Source organism: Mus caroli, unplaced genomic scaffold, assembly GCF_978045245.1.
Source record: "Mus caroli unplaced genomic scaffold, Mus_caroli_1 scaffold_15, whole genome shotgun sequence".
Taxonomy (NCBI): Eukaryota; Metazoa; Chordata; class Mammalia; order Rodentia; family Muridae; genus Mus; species Mus caroli.
Genome location: NW_028227270.1, coordinates 73,878,536 through 73,895,854, shown reverse-complemented (window position 1 = coordinate 73,895,854; position 17,319 = coordinate 73,878,536). Strand labels below are relative to the sequence as shown.

The window sequence follows — 17,319 nt, the reverse complement described above, 5'->3', positions numbered from 1 at the left end:
CGATGAGGACTGACTTCCTCTGCTTCAAGAAGTGCACGTTCACTCCGATGGCAGGATGGCCCAAGTGCGTGAGCGCCCAGCTGCTTAACAAGCTACACGCACACAACCCCATCCCCAACAAGCATTTCTTAGAAGAAAAGGAAGGGGTGTGCACACAGCTCCGACTTCTCCCCTAAAAATCGTGACACACCGTCATTTTTGTAGATACGGGAATACTTGAGTGGAAAGCTTCTAAATTCATTGCCTGATGTGTTACGGACCTGACATTAGCAAACAGAGCCATCTGCTCTAAGCAGCCAATGGGGAATCTTAATATTTCACTGTGCAAATTTGCAGTGTACATTTAAATGATTATTTTGTATGTGGTATCTCTCTAGTTACTATATACCACTAAAGCCTTTTCTCTACCCCTAAAAAGTCCTAAGGAGAACCTTGTCTTACAGGCTGGTGGGATGTGCCTGTTTGTACATCTTTTCTGTCTGTTCAGCTGCTCTGCCCCATGTAGCTTTCACTGGTTCCTTGCAGGGAGTTAGGGACCTTTAAACACGATGGGGACAGCCAGTCTGGGTCCTGGGTGGAGTCTTTCCCCACTGTCAGTGGGTGTCCACCTCAGAGGCTGGGCTCTGAAGTTCATCGCACCGCACCGCACCGCACCGCCTTGTTTCCCTCTAGCCCTTTCCCCTCGGGCCTAGAGAATGTGTATTTTTAGAGCCTGTTTACCTCAGTTTCTGTGTGTGGCAGCTGGCAGGAGAGGGCAAAGACAATAATATTGGAAGCATGTGACCAATGGGAGCCTGGGAAGTCTCCAGAAGCAGTCTGGTAGGCAACCCTTTGTGCGAGCTAGTGTATAATTCCTCTGGGGTTTTGCCTGTCAGAGATCTTTTCCACATTGCCCCAATGCTACTTTCTCCTAGGACTCAGCTCCCGGGACCAAGCCACGTTTGCTATCGTAAATTTTAGGGCAGGTAACTGTTACCCATTTCTTGAATATGAAAGTAAAGGTTAATATTTGATATCTACCACAAGAGGCCATTCACAGGGTAAGAGTGACTGGGGTGGACATGGGCTCCCTGAGGCGTGCTCTCTCTCTGTGTTATACTATATCACAGGCATGTTCTCTTGTCTTCTAACTACCATTTGAAAATCCCTTTCATGATTTTGCAGTATACCATCGTATGAATTCAGCAAAATTTGTTTGAGTAGTTCATGATGGATATTTAAGTTAGTTTCTGGGCTTTGTGTGACTGAAGACATTCATCAGGGAAGGGGCCTGTTAACTTCCCAAAGGGACACAAATCTGGTTTAAGTTGTTGGCCCTGGCTATCAGGTCATCGGTGTGTCTAACAGTCTTTTCAACTAGAAAAAAAACATGCTTTTAAGTGAGATACAATATTTATGCCTGGCCTTCCTTGTCACATGGAAAAAATTAATTTCAAGAGGTCAGTAAATGTCACAGATTTCACAGTTCTGTGAAACATTCTGACCAGGAGCCTTTCATCAGCGGTTTATGCAACAGTGTTGCTTTTACTATAAAGAGTTGATATGTAAGTATATGAATTCGAAAAGATCTAAACTCACTATATATAAATTTTATGCGTCACTTCTTCATTGACTAGATTGCCTTTGAGACACTCCTCAAACATTTGAGCTTGGCTGTTTGTTTGTTTGTTTGTTTGTTTGTTTGTTTTGCCATAAAAACGGATGAGGGCTCACCAATCAGGATTTAATTAATAGAAACTGAAGAGCCAGATTTTGGATTTCTGCGTTTTATCAGCTGGAGCCGCAGTAGTCCCGGTGTCTGGTGGGAAGTGGGCCCGAGATTCCTCACAAGATACCGAAACCTGCAAACATGCAAATGGCTTCTGTAAAATGGCTTACATGGTATTTGTGTGCAGACTACAGACATTGTATTATGCACCTGAAGTCACCTTCAGGCTATTGGAGTGTCTGCTAGGAAAATAATACAAACCAGGCGCCTGTTTGTGATCACTGCAGACCTAACTATAGGATAAATGCATGCCAGCAACGTGACACTTGTTCTGAATACTTTCAATCGGGAATTGGTCCCACTTGATCAAGGAACTCATCCTGCTCTGCCTTCCCCACCCCCCATGGGCATGTTCTGTGGAGGACTGGGAGTAAGTTTGTTTTTTTCTTCTTTAAGAACTACTTATCTTATGTACATGAGAACAATTTAGACGTCTCCAGACACACCAGAAGAGGACACTGGACCTCCTTACAGATGGTTGTAAGCCACCGTGTGGTTGCTGGAAATTGAACTCAGGACCTCTGAAAGAGCAGTCAGTGCTCTTAACCACTGAGCCATCTCTCCAGCCCAGGAATAAGCTTTGAAAAGAAAGGAAATTATGAAGGTCTTTGCTGTAAATGCAAAAGCATTTCTTCTTTTTTTCCAGTCTATGGTGGACAGACTGAGCGAGCCAACAGGAATCTAACTTGAATAAACTCTTAAGATGAAGTCACGTATAATTAATTGCCTGGCTCTGCATTCTTTCCAAAGTGATGGCTCTTTAGTATTCACACTTGTGATAACTTATGATTCCTGGGGACAAGAACCCCAAGACAGCCAATTTAGGAAGAGGCAGTGGATGCTCTCTTATATAACTCTTGTGCTACTGTAATGGGCCCAGAGTTTAAAATATCTACTTGTATGTTTTTTTTTTTTAATAGTGCCTGAAACAGTATATGGTGCTGTCAATCCGAGAAGGCTGTGGATCTCCTATCACTTGTCCTGACATGGTGTGCCTAAACCACGGGACCCTGCAGGAAACCGAGGTATGGATGCATGCCACGGCCTTTCCTTCCTCCTGGCCGAACTATTTCCTACATCTTGACCCTTAAGTATTGCCTGCTAGGGAGTTAGCGGAGGTTAACTTTTTAAAGGAGTGTCTTATTGCCACTCGGAGCTGGAATCCTTATACAAGCTGTGAGCGCGGCCGTTTATCTCAGCTCCGTTTATGGATGTCTTCTTGCATGTTGTAGAAGCTCTTAAAACAGGCCAAGATGCTAGAAATCAAACCGGTCAAGAGTAGGGCTTGGAAGGTGCTTAAGTTAGTGAGTTATACAGTATATAAGCGATTGTGGTTCTCTATAAGTTTGTTTCCTAGGGTAGCTTCCCACAGAGCTGGTCTGAGGTTGAAAGATTTCCAAAGAGCAGAGAGGGAGGCCTCACAGCTGGGCTGCCTTGGGCATCAGATAAGTCTATCCTCTTGGAGCAGGTTTTCCTATGACTCCAGGTTATAGTTTATCTCATCGCTTTTGTCTGATCCCCCTCCCTCGTGCCTGCCCTGAAATCTGCCTCTGGATCTTCAGTGCCTATTCACCTGAGCATAATGAACTCTTGTCTAAGAGAACATGCAATCTTCCAAGAAGGCTCCCGAGAAACCGATGAAATAAACTGTCCACTCAATAAACAGGGGACACCTGACAGGACACCTGCCCGGCCCCAGGCGTTCCTCCTGGCCTTCCTTGGCCTGGGTATTATTAGCTAATCTTCCCCACAAGCCTCACAAAGTCAGGTGTTTTCTTAGATACGGGAACTGAAGCCCAGGGGCTGTAAGTGACTTACCTCAAGGGACCGATCCAGAAAGAACTGGAATTCTAATCCAGTTCTCCTGTACCACAGTCACGTAGCATTAAGAGGGGGCAAAGTAGGCAGAAGAAATGTGCAGCAAAAGACTGGAGAGTCAGAAGCTCGGGTGGATATGAATAGATATACAGGCGGATATCTGTGTGTGTGTGTATGTCTACATCTTTCTGAATACATTTGCTTGCTTTTTTTTTTTTTAACATACCCTTTGCTTTGTAAGAGAAGCAGGGAGGAAGTGCTCTAGCTACTCCTGCCCTGATTCAGTCTGTCCTGTGTGCAGTTTATGAAACATGGCTATAAGGAAGGTTGGTGTAGAATCAACTCATCTTAAGAAAAAGATGGAGTCTAAGTTTTGCTAAAAAGATGATACTGAAGATGTTCATCCCCCCCCCCCCCCCATTACCACCCCACTCCTCCAAGGACCACTGCTGACCTCAGTGCTTTGCAATTCGGAACAGAAGAGGCAGGCATGGGAAATGACCCACCAGGGGCTCTGGACACCGCGTGCTGTGTAACAGAGCTGGGTTTTGTTTCTGTCTTTGAAAGATTTATTTATTTATTTATTTATGTATATGAGTGCTCTATTTACATGTATGCCTGCGTGACCAAAGAAGGTATCAGACAGAAGAGGGCATCAGATCCCATTACAGATGGTCTGTGAGCCACCATGTGGTTGCTGGGAACTGAGCTCAGGACCTCTGGAAGAGCAGCCACTGCCCTTAACTGCCAAGCCATCTCTCCAGCCCAACAGAACTGTTCTTAAAACGAGGCCCCAGTATTTGAGAGCATCTGACTTGGCATTGTCCTTTCTGACTTTTTCCTCTGATGTCTGACTAGTCCAAGAATAAATAGAGAGAGCATGAGGTACCAGTACCACCCTGTGCCTGGTACTGAGGAGAGGCCCGGGCAGTTGAGCAGCAGCGTCCTGGGGGAGCTTCTGTCCTGGCAGAGAGGTCATAAACGTATAGTGAGGTGGATAATTATGCAAGTGAAACACAAGAGATATAAGATAGGCCGTAAAACCTGGGTTTGGGTGAAATCTTACTTCATTCCTGTATGAAGAAAATCTATAAGCGAACACAAACGAACAGTTTGGTTGAGGCTTTAAAACAAAGTTTATGAATCCAGGCCCAGCCTGGCAGTTGCCAGTCCGGTGTGGATATTTAGTGGTATATTAATTAAAAGCATATGAAAGAAACTCAGTTCTTCTGGTCCTCTGCTTAATCATTGCTTTGAAGTGTTCGTAGCCACTCACACTTAATGGCTACCTGATTGACAGCGCAGAGCAGAGCGTCTCTGTCACTGAAGAAAGCCTAGTTGCACAGTGTTGTCCCAGACCTCACAGACCTCACAGGGTAGCACTATTCACTGATGTCTTGGAGGCTGGCGGCGAGGGCTGATGTGTTTAGAACAGACCTCCGGTTTTCCGTTGTCCTTGCATGCCCATTTCCTGGTCACCTGCTACACAGTCTTCCCCAAGGGCACACTCCTTTCTGGTGGTTTCTGGCTGTATCTAGCTATTCTTCCAAAAGCAATTTTACTTTAAGGCTATATTAAAAGCAAACAAGCCCATGATATTTTTCTTTCTCTTTCTCTCTCTCTCTCTCTCTCTCTCTCCCATATATATATATATATATATATATATATATATATACATATATATATATATATATATATACACACACACACACATATAATCTCATAGTGAATTTGAGAAAACAGAACAAAACTACTCCAAACTGAGCAGTTTCAAAATTCATCAAGCCCTTTTCTCCTTAGATGAATAAGACTCTCCAGGGTACTCAGAGGCCATTCCTATTCTCACTGGCTTTACAGAGAGCCCAGCTAGAGATGAGCAGTCAGACGCAGGAGTCAAGTTCTTAAACAACCTGCCACGGCTTCCAAACCTTGTAATGGCAGTTGGGAGGGGGTGGGTGTTTTCATTCTGACTTTTGAACTGAACAGAAGATGGTATTGGAGATCTAAGTAGCTACATCTGTTTAGTTGGAACTCTTCCTTTAAAAGTGGAGATGCCACACACAGATGGGCTGGGTACCTTCCTGGTACCCAGATTTCCTCGGATGGAATCCTTGTGCCAGCTACTGTGTGGCCTACATTCTCTGCAGTTCTGACTGTATCCCAGCGGGGCTCATTCGTATGCCACCTGACTGGATCCCACCACCTCAACCCATTTCTCCCTTTCACTTGAGAGAAATGCTTGACCGTCAGAGGTAACACATAACCATACGTGTTAGGAATGGTTCTGGCTGCAGCTGGCTAATCTCTTTTGTGTGCCTGCTTTCCTGGGTAGATCCGGCTTGCCCACTTGGCTCTGCTCCCTCTGTCTGTCTTCCTGAATCCTCCAGATTGGCTCAGCTGTGGCTCTGCCTCTTCATGTTTGTCTGTCAAGAATAGCCTCGTTAGTAAAGCATTCAATGCCCCGGTTCGAGCCCTGTTTAACTTCCACCAGAGGCGGGAGAACATTGCAGCTTCCTCTTCAGTGTCCCAGAAGTCCCATGATGGACAGTGGCTCGCAGCTTAGAGGTGACCTTTCTGGGAGCCCGGGGAAAGTCAAGTTTTCCTCCATTGCATCACCTGGTACTTTCATCTATTGCTCTGCAGGCTTTTCCCATGTATCGGAACCAGGAACCTTGTCCAACATGGAATTATAAATACAGGGCACAGATTGTTGTTTCTGTCAGCATTACTTTAAATAAAGTTCTCTGTTGAAAGGCGATGTTTAACCTCAGCAGTTCCCTGCAGCGTTGGAGAAGTGGCATGACTCCGCCTGGAGAGCCTAGGCTGTCTGTGCCCTGTGACATTCCAGTGACAAGCATATCGAACCACTTGAACAGTACCTGTCACTGTGTGGCCAAGGCAACTGAGCTGCCAGCTGGCAGGGGAGGGCAGGCATGAGCCTCTCAGCCGCCTCTCACACACCGAGCTTCCTTCCAAGTCCTGGGGCTCTAAAACGACCAGCCTGGCTTTTACTTCCAATGCCACACAGTATGCACCAGAGGCAGGGTGGGGACAGTTGGCCTTGCCAGCAACAAGGGCTCAGAATTTCGGTAGGAATGGATTTGGAGTGTAGAGCCCAGAGGCCTAGGGGAGGAGGAGGAGGAGGAGAAGGAGGAGGAGGAGGAGGAGAAGGAAGAGGAGGAGGAGGAGGAGGAGAGTTAAGGACTCCGAGGCTACACGTGCAAAATAAATACAGTTTTCCTCCAGATCATGTGTTTATTTAAGGTGGCTTTGGGAGAGGCCGCTGGCGCTGTAGGAACGCTCCGCTGCCCTGGCCATCGCTCCTTTAACTCTCTTCCCTCCCATTTCTGTGGTGGGAAGCAGGAGGGGGAAAGAGAAGGTACCCAGGCCAGGCTAGGGAAACTCCTCCCATGACTGGGAGGTCAGGGCACAAACAGGAAGGGACCAACTGTGTCTCTAATACCCATCCATTGGCATGTTTGCCGGCTGGAGAAAAACTAAATTCTGGAGGTGGGAGGGAAGGGACAGGGGACTCTGCCAAAGCAGAGCGAAGAGATATTTTTGGGGTTCCCAGCTGAAATTTATTTTTGAACACATTTAAAACCTCATTTTTAGATGTATTTAAAGCCCCCATGTAAGTGGGAGATAAAAATCTCTACGCTCTTTAAAAGCTGCCCAGGAGAGCTAAGCTGCTCTCTGGTTGAATCCGACTCAGCTGCACTCAGAAGCGTTTAACCCAGAGGCTGGCCCAGGAGTAAATTGAGAAGCGATCTTGGTCCTGCTTTGATGCCCTCTGGCGCTTTCCATTCAGGATTTGGCCTCTAGTATTTAGGTGTTTGTTACACTCAGATGAATGGTGGGTGCCCTTTCTGCTCTGTTAGGAGGAGGCACCGTGCTTTTCTGGGTTGGGGCAGAAGACATCACTGGTTTCCATGTCATTGTGATTAGCCTTGGTATAACAAGTGGGCTTTCCTGCTTCCATTTTTGCAAGTCACGGCACCTCAGAAGTGGCCCAGACCTTGCTCCCTGGGTCATAGTGATCTACTCACTGCCAATTGTACTCATCTCTGCAGTCTACTGGCTTGTCAATCTGGTTCTCTCTACTTTTTTTTTTTTTTTTTTTTTTTTTAAGCAGCTGATTTAAAGGGCTAGACCTGAAAAAAAAATCTTGGCTTCTCTTTCCTATTGGCCTGACTTTACAAACCAATAGGCGGCGCACCCTGAAGCCTGTCCTTAACTTAAAAAATTTAAACTATGCCATTTTAATGTTCTCATTCAAAAGAATATATGCTGCATGGCCCACATTTCTTAGGGGGAGGGGGGCCACACCTATTACTTACAGTGTAGATATTTGTGATGAGCGGGTTCCACTCTCCCCTCCTGTTCCCTCTCCTCTTTTCCTTCCTTCTGTAAAAAATTTTAAAACAAGGTTAAGGTTAATGTGGGTGGGGTGCTTGTTTCTGTACTATGGTCATAGCAAACAGTGATAAAGAAAGCTCTGTCCTGCTCCTCATTTCTCCTCAGCTGTTTAGAGATACACAGTCAGCCTGTGCATGGCTTCTACATGTGCTGGCACACTTTCTTTCACCTTAGCACGCACGCTGAGGGCAAGCTGGGCTTCCTCATGGCAGAAGCCACATCGCTCACCCTTGACATACTTTCCAATTCTCCTCCTGCCCCAAGTTCCTCAATTTTGTCAGTCCAAATATCTGCTTTAGACAGTATCTAGCTCCCTACGGGACAGCTAGATACAGACTTCTCGAGTGGCCTCACTGGCCTTTGGTCCCAAGCCATCTCAGAATAATAGAGTCACCACTCCACAGTCCTGGTGTGGGACTAGAACTCACGATCCTGTGCTTTAAAGTCAGGAAAACTCCTTACACAAAACCTGTTGAGATAATGCCCTGAACCAGTGACGGTACTTACATGTGTAACCTTTTCTCTCTCATTGTCCTCTCTCTCTCTCTCTCTCTCTCTCTCTCTCTCTCTCTCTCTCTCACACACACACACACAGAGTCATCTGTGTACCCAATGACTGAAGAACTTTAATAAGGCCTTTATCTTTATCTTGTGCGTCTCCCAATTGTTGAAAGGGTGCTAGCTATTTTAAGTATCTTTGACTGAAGGTCTGGAGAGATGACTTAGTGGTTAAAAGCATTTCCTGTCCTTCCTGAGGACCCAAGTTTGGTTCCCAGTACCCAGGTTGGATGGCTCAGAACAGACATTAAATCCAGCTCCAGGAACTCTTAGTGCCCCCTTCTGGTCTCTTTAGGCATCCACACACATGTGGCCGACCTACTATAAAAAAATGATCCGGAATTAAAGCACTCCTACAAGACACATGCAAATTGCAAAGGACAGAGACATCTGGCTTAATCAAGTCAAGCTGTTAATCACCAGTATCCTCACCCCATGTATCTCCTGAGGGCCTCCAAGTCACATCTGATATCCCTACACCCCTGAAAAAAAAAAATCACGACCTGAATCTAATCACAAGAAGGCATTGAGGGCAACCAAAGCAAAGTTGAAGAACAGCATGAAGGTTGCTGGTCCGTACATTTCAAACACATGAAGAGAAGGAGAGAGAGAGATAAACTGTCATCTGTCACCGAGGGCCCAGGAGACCCTGCAGCTAGACAGAGGGCTATGATTTGGGTTGGGTACCAGACGGGGAGAAGGCATTAGCTGGAGGATGTGTGAAATCTTAGTAAGTCCTGGCACTGATTCAGGTGAATTATACCAATTTCAACTACATTCTTTTAATAATTAATGCTGGTTTTGGTACGAGGTTCTCCCTAAGGAGAAGTTGAGAGAGCAGCGTGCAGGAAGTCTTCATCCAACCTTTATGACATGTCTTAAGTCTGAAATTAAGTCTGAAAAAAAATCCAAAAGAGCATTGTAATGTGATTTTGGACAATTTTGAATATCTTTGTTGGGCAAAAAAAAAAAAAGAGGATAAAGGCAGAGCATGAGATAGCCCTTTATAATCTCATTTATTTCTTGTTGATCATGTCCAATCATACTTTTAACAGAACTGTAGCGAAATACACACAGTTTGAAATTGGTCCTATTTTTCTTACTAAGGAACGTTTACTTAAGGTACCCAATGAAAGCACATTTTTGTTTTCAGTTTGGTGAAAGAAAGCTTGAAGGGGGAACGAACATTCTTCAGAATGGACTGAATTCGCCAAGCTTAGTTGGTATAAGGGAGGCTAAACTTGCTTATTTTGTGATCTTTAATTCATTTTTTTTTGTTAACTTGGTTTGACTGATTTGTGAAATAAACAGATTGAGTCTGCTTTTGAGGTACATAATTTGATTTTGAATGTACTTTTACAATGTACTGTATGCTGGGCAGTGGTTGTGGATGCCTTGGGAGGCAAAGGCAGGTGAATCTCTCAGCCTGGCCTACAGAGAGAGTTCCAGGACAGCCAGGGTGACACACTGAAACCCTGTGTCAAAAAAAAAATATTTATTGTATTTATTAAATGCAATTTTAGTTACAACATCAACTCACTATGGTTTTCTCAAAGCAGGCTTTGTTTTATCAATTGCAAAAGTGTTTTTATTTAAATGTATTTTGCAACAAAATTGTATCTATAGTTTATACTATGTACACATATGTACTACATAGTACATAATGTATATTACAATGTATGTGTATAGTAGTTTAATAGTTTCCTGATGGAATTATCAAGGCCAAGAGGAGGGGCCCACATTAACTCATTGGATTTCTGGGAGGCTGATCTCCAGTTGTTCCATCTCTCATTTGTAAGTGGGTAACATCACTATAGTTATACATCACCATCAGTGGCACTAACAGTGTTAGAATTCCAGTTTCTAAGAGCAGTTAGCTTTTCCTCCCTCTGACTTTGAGATGGCAAGATGTTTCATGGGAAGTGTCTTTGTTAGCATGAGTCATCATTGTTTACTAGGAACCCGTGGTTCATTCTGCTGTCTGAAGAGGACACAGGATGCTAGTCACAAGGAATGTCATAAGATAGACTCTCGATGCTACTGCATCACGTGTCAGTGTGGTGTAAGTGAAGCGACTTTAGTCAGTACCAAAGTTGGTATCACACAGAGCACACCATCTCTGCATACAGAATTGGCGTAATTGCTGAGGCACTGCCTGCTCGACCTCGGATCCAAAGTGGTCTTTTGAAAGTTTCTCTTTTTTTTTTTTTTCCATGAGCATAGAGAAGGAAAGCGCCTCTTTCGATACCTGACACAAATAATGTGAGAGACCCAGATATCAAAATGTGGTCAGTAGCTGCTGACCAAGGGATGGAGGCAATCAGGGAACTTCATCACTAATGGGGGCAGTGGGCAGTGTGCAGATTACTGCATGTGTTGCTGCATGATCAAGTAGAGATAATGGCCTCCAGACAACGCAGAGAAAGGGTGTAGAAGCCAAGTTGGAGAAAGCTATGGGAAAGGGCTGGCACCTTGGGGCCCTCCGCTGACCAGGATCTCATCTCTTACTGTCTCTGTTGCAGATTGCCTGTTTGGTGCCTCTGGATGAGTTTCAGCTGTATCAGCGGCTCAAGTTTGAACGAGGTACACACTCTTCTGTTTATCCCCATGGTGAACGTAGCTTTGACGCAGACCGTCTTTACACGAGCTTCATGAAAGATTAAGGCCACTGTGGGCTGTCGACAGAACCACAAGGGGGCTGCAAGAAGTGGAAACAGCAATTGGCACATCCAATATCAACTGTTCCAGCCACAGCTTGGGGGTGTGGGGGGCTCAAACCAAAAAATGCAGACTAGCAGGAAATGAATTTTTCATTATGTTGGTTATTTTGTATTTTTTTTTTAATCTGGACTGGGTCCAGAAAGGTATTTCGAAAGTGAGCTGGTTTCATAATAATAACACAAAGAAAAATAACCTCTCAAAACAGGCTTTTTATCATTGTTTTTCTCATTCCTGAAAATCGGTTTTCAAACATTAACCAGCCGAAGCATTGCTATTGGTCCTCGTGATAAAGTATTCGATGCCCCGCCTTCTGATACCGCTTTTGTAGTCATGGTGATACCCAGGCGTTTGGATAGGTGCTATTCTAATAGAATTTACAGAGTGCTGGGCTGATTTGTCTTTCTAACTTTGGCGGTGGAGGGATTTTTGCAGCCTCTCTCCCTACAGAGCCCATCTATCTGGAGGGAGTAGTGTGTTTTCATTCCTTTTGTCTCTGACAGGTCTTTTCGAGGATGCCATTCCCCCATTCCCACCCTTAGAACAGTCTTGAACGGAAAACTGTATCTTTTTAGTACTTGAGGCATCCCGCATAGGCCTGCTGTAGTCTTGCCGAGCGTAGTACCAGCCCTAGTCAGAAAGAAACATAGAGTGACCATCTGAGGAGCAGTGTTTTGATGTGGAGTTGTCACCTTGCCTCAAGTGTAGAGGGCATGGACATCTGTCTGCGATGCTCAGCGCTTGCTAGGGATGTCACCATTGTCTCCTTTGCTTTTCCCAAGTACCCTGAAAGGTGATGTGTTTAGGGAAACAAGAAAGAAAAGCACTGGGAGCATGAAGAGGGGTGTCGAAGGGAGTCTTGAGGCAGGGGGATGCCATTCACCTCCTTCAGCTAAAACCTGCCTTGGTCCTTCGGTCTATGAACTCCGGGCCATTTTGTCCCTCTGTCATGGGTGGATCACCCAACTAAACTCATAAGGCTGGTATAGCAGATTTTTTTTTCTTGCGGCACACATAATAGCATTTCCTCTCTCTACCACCATCCACTCTACTACACTACCCATCCCTGTGCAGCAGGCTCATGTTTTATTGTTTACACATGGGGTGGGTATAACAACTCAATATTAGACAAGTGGTAATGATTCCCAAAGTTAAAACACTCTGTGGATTGGTTCTCCTGATGAATGTGTGGTTTTGGTTGATTTTAAACCTAGTGACCAAGAGCCGATGTGAGATAAGGTTGATATTAGTATCTATAAGCCATGTCCTATAACCTTTTCCTCTGTCATATTGTTATTGATAATGAAAAGCCCAATCACCTTTACACTGCACTCTGTTCCTCTCCTGTCCCCCTTTCCCAAAATGACATCATCATAACACTCTTTAGCAAGCATTTTCATATTGCCATGGGTGTAATGATTGCCACATTGTTAATGGAAACAGAACACTCTTTAGTTAGCTGGCCAAATAGGTCTTTGCATCCAAGTAGAGTTAGTAACCTTTTGAGTGAGGTACACTTGGAGAATAATGAACAGACTGTTTGTTTGTTTGTTTGTTTGTTTTTGAGACACGGTTTCTCTGTATAGCCCTGGCTGTCCTGGAGCTCACTCTGTAGACCAGGCTGGCCTCGAACTCAGAAATCTGCCTGCCTCTGCCTCCCGAGTGCTGGGATTAAAGGTGTGTGCCACCACCGCCCCGCTAATAATGAACAGATTATACTCTTTCCCCCTGGTGGCGTTTGGCTGCGTGGGACTTTTTGAGTCCCCCAGTGTTCAGCTCTCGTTAAGGCTGGTGACACCTTCATACCACGTGGTAGTGCAGTCTGTCTAATTACAAAAGGTTAGGCAGGCTTTGTAGCCAGGGTGTCACTATAGGTGGTGTTGCCTCTCTCTGTGTTCATCCATGGTAAGTCGATCAAATGGTTTTATTTATGCATAGAATTTATTTTTCTCTACTTACTGCCCCACTGTGGATCTCTTGCATTGACAATAGATTTGATTCTCATCTCATAAAAGAGGAAGCTAAGGTTAGTCTAAGATCACATGACTTTATTATAAGTGTCTTACTTATAAAAAGCTTAAGTTGTATAATTTTTTATTTCCTCAAGCATCAGTCCATCTCTTTGACAAGGATGGTCTGCCATATCCTTCACAGCCCTTCTTGGCAGACACACTCTCTCTCTTCGGGGTCATGTGTCCTGTACCCCAGAGTGGCCCAAGCACAACAGCACCACCTGCTTTCTCTTCATCTTACTCCACATCTTTTTCTGGAAGGTTCCACCCTTAGTTTCCTAGGTTCTAGGATGTTGTATAGAAACTGAAAATTCCACACAACACACCTTATCCATCTCCTTTAGTTCAGATCCTCCTTCAGCTTCCCCTTGTCTTGGCTCCTCCTTTCTCTAGACATCCTCCAGGAGACAGGACTCACCTAGGTAGGATGCCCAACATGGCCATATTAAAGAGAAAGGAATCCTATGAAGGCAGTAGCAACTAAAATGTATAGTCAGCTATAATTTAGGGGCTCATATTAAACTTACCAAGCATGAGTTACACAACATTTTGGGGGTCTTGTAACAGTGTTAGAGTAAGTGACTTTAGATGTTATTCCAAATTTGAAAATCTTTGAGTCTTTCCGAGTCTCTTGTGAGAGTCTTTGATGGTGGCTACTCTGGCTATATGGGTTATATTGACTGTAGCAGCTGTTAATTCTGATTACTTTAGTTTAATGGCATCTTAACTGTCTGCGGCAGAGCCCTCTACTTTGAGATACCAAAGGCAAATTAACTTCGGCATAATTAAAAATGCATCAGGTCATAGAAGTTAATACAGCTTGATATATATCAGCTGACAATTAAATTAAATTGGAGGTGTGGTGTTTCCCACAATAATAAAAATTCCTGTGGTGTCTCTTTTGGGGTAGATGAATTGCAGAGAGTGACAGGCGAGCCACTCTGGTGGGTTAAGAAAGTATGCAACAGAATGAAAATAAATTGCATACGGCACATGTCAAATGTTGTTGGTTGTCATGTTGGAAAAAACAAGGGTGGGCAATTCCGTTTTGTTTTGTTTTGTTTTGTTCTCTCTTCCCCTTTCACTCCCTTCCCCAATGCTGAGCTTGATTGGATCCAGCTTTTGAGAGCTGAAAACAGTTGTCTGGGTCAGATCTAACTCTTAGATGCCCTGGCACTTTTCAGTATCGCAGGCTGTTTCGATTTCCTAATAATTGTCAGAATGCAGAAGTAGAGCAGTCTGAAATAGCCTTGCTTTGCACAATCTTATCTATCTTAAGATAGATAGCTGTGGGGCTTCCCTTCAGCCACACAGATCTCCTTTGCAGAAACAAATTGCAGTTTGAGTCTGTGACTTGGCCTCTGAAATGAAGCATGTCACATTAATTAATTAATTAGCTAATACACACCGTGTCATGCTTATCATAACGTTTCAAAGTCATTATTTGGGGGTGCTGCTTTTTGTCTAAATTCTTTATGTTCTAGGTATATGAACTTAGCAACTACTTATCCACTTACACATTCATAAATTTATATAATATACATTTATGTAATAATATACTTGGATCACATCCCTCCCTTGTCCTCCTAACCACTCCTTTTCCCACGGAACCCAGCCAGTCTCCTCCTATTTGCATGTCTTTTAAATTTACTTATTTATTTTTGTTGCGTTGTTGTGTGCATGATGTGAGGGGAGAATCTTGCATGCCAATGCACGGATGACAGTCAGGGGGAGATAAAAATCTGTGGAGTTGGTCTCTGCTTCTGCCTGTATGTTGGCTCCAGTGATCAGCATCAAGTCACCAACCTGGTGCTTCACATAGCAAGAGCCCCTGCCTGATGAACCATCTTGCATGTGGATTTAAGTTTGAAGGGAGGGAGCAGCCACCACTGTACACGTGAATCCTTGCAAGCAGGAGCAGCAGAGCTCACTCACTGCAGGATGCTGGATGGGCTGCATCTATGGCTGCAGAGCCTACGTACTCTAAAATGTATTTCCTATCCTGGGTTAGCAGAGCCAGGCTCAGCCACGGCTCGAGTGGGCTTGCCGGCGCGTGTGGGCTTGCAGACTGCTGTGCACAACCATGACCCTCCCTCACAGGTGACAGAAGGTCCAGAGCTGAGGATGAGAGGGGAGATGGGGCGCCTCGGATTAGATGGAGCTAGGGAGGGAACTGTCATTTCTGAGTCTCTCAGAATACAGTTCCCAGTTCACAAATTTGTAAATACTTTACATGCACCCAGAGCCCCAGCCTTGTGGAAGTTACTGTATCTTCCCAGTTATCAGTAACCCAGAATAAGAAATAAGTTTTACAACCAGCCCTCTTCATGTGTGGTTCCTGCATCCGTAGATTTAGACAACCTCACGTTGGAAATGTATTTTTTTTTAAATTGCGGCTGTGCTAATGCTCATCTTCCATTATTCCCTAAATAATATAACAATTATCTACATGCCATTGTAGGCCCTGTTTTAAGGAAGCTGGAGATGATGGAAAAGCATGCAAATACTGCATCCTTTTATGTAGAGAACTTGAGCCTTTAAGGATCTTGGTATCTACACTGAGGAACACAGGTGTTCCCACATGCAAATATGCGCTTACAACTCATTAAACTGATTTTTCAGTCCCTTAGTTGAAAAACACCACAATAAAAAGTATATATTTGTAGGTTTCCTTTCAAAGAATTTACTGTCACTGGGGGTGGGGAGACTGAGTAATTTGGCTTTAGGCTGCACGAGCCTGGTGTTTAATGTGTTTTGGAGAGTGATGTTCATCTTGACAGTATCATTTCAAAGGAAAGAAAGTGCTGTGTTAAACTGTTGCTTTTTTTTAAAGAGGTAGGACACACACACACACCCCGCCCCCAGCCCCTCAGTCACCTTCAGCTCTGGCTTTGTCTTCTGTTTTTATAAAGTTCGAATGATTTCTTGGGTGGGTTAACTTTACATGTGCACCACTTAGTAAACTTTAGAAACAGATCAAAAGCACTTGTAGTTTTGCAGCTCGGCCGTGACTCGGACCAAAAAGGGGCTTCAATGTGATTATTAAAAATGTACGGTTATGAACAACCATGAGAACAAGGCTAATGTGTGTTCAGTGTCAGATGGTTCCCCAAAGCTTAGTGGCCTCAAAGTTTGTCTCTAGTAATTCTTACCAAATTAGTAATTAGCCTGTTGAAAGACCAGAAAGTGTGCTTTCATGCTATGGGGCCTTTGCTGGGAAGAATACTGGCGGCTAGCTAGAAGAGCCACTTACTTAAATGTCCTTTGTACCTTCCAACCCAGAGGTACCAAAACCCTTTTTCTTTCATTCAAAAACATCTTTCATTTGCATCTGTTAGAGACCTGGGTATGGCCGTTGGATTGTAAGAGATAAAACTCTTTAGTCCCTTTACTCCCTCGGGTGTTCCACTCTTCCTTACCCGCTATGGCACGAGTAGGATGACGTAGGAAGTAAAAACCATGTGATGGTTATTGAGAGCAGAGTTCTAGGTGTAGCAGCCTGTTTTTATATTAGAGAAAAGGTCGCCTGTCTGAGTGACACCTCACTCCCGAGTGGTGGGGGGTTACAAGTGTGAGCCGCTATGCCCAACTTCCGGAAATAACTTAGGAGCCGATTTAAAACATTACACAAGTGGTGTCTGTGCCTTTAAAAAAAATCACATGGAACAGTGAGGTAGATGGCTCAGTGGGTAAAGGAACGTCCTGTCCTACCATGCCCAAAGAGCTCAGTTCCTGGGTCTCGCTCGCGCTGTGGAAGTAGAGGATCAGCTCCTACACAGTGCCCTCTGAGAAAGCATGGGCACGATCCCAGGACACAGTAGCTAAGTGTAACTTTTAAAATCCATATTAACAATAAAGAAAACCTGTGCCTTTTCACCCAACCCTTGACCTTCATCCAGCGCAAGCTGTTACCTTCAACAGCCTTCCGGAAGCAGTCAAAATATGCCTCTATATACATAGTTTTATAAATACGACTCATTTATACTATTCTGTAATCTTGCCTTTCCGTTGAATACATCTATTATT

General features: G+C 44.3%; 1 protein-coding gene across 5 annotated transcripts in view; it reads left to right on the top strand.

Annotated features, from left to right (window-relative positions):
* The window catches only part of Rnf144b (ring finger protein 144B), a 142,617-nt gene that overhangs the window by 112,548 nt on the left and 12,750 nt on the right, over positions 1-17,319 (top strand). For 3 of the 5 annotated variants that reach the window (XM_085831114.1, XM_029468249.2, XM_021180309.3), the window contains exons 3-4: positions 2,689-2,793; positions 11,086-11,146. In XM_085831114.1, coding sequence (XP_085687240.1) covers positions 2,689-2,793; positions 11,086-11,146 — 166 coding nt within the window. Of the gene's footprint in view, positions 1-907; positions 1,041-2,688; positions 2,794-11,085; positions 11,147-17,319 lie in introns of those variants that run through there. The other 2 variants (XM_085831116.1, XM_085831115.1) reach the window with 2 other exon arrangements.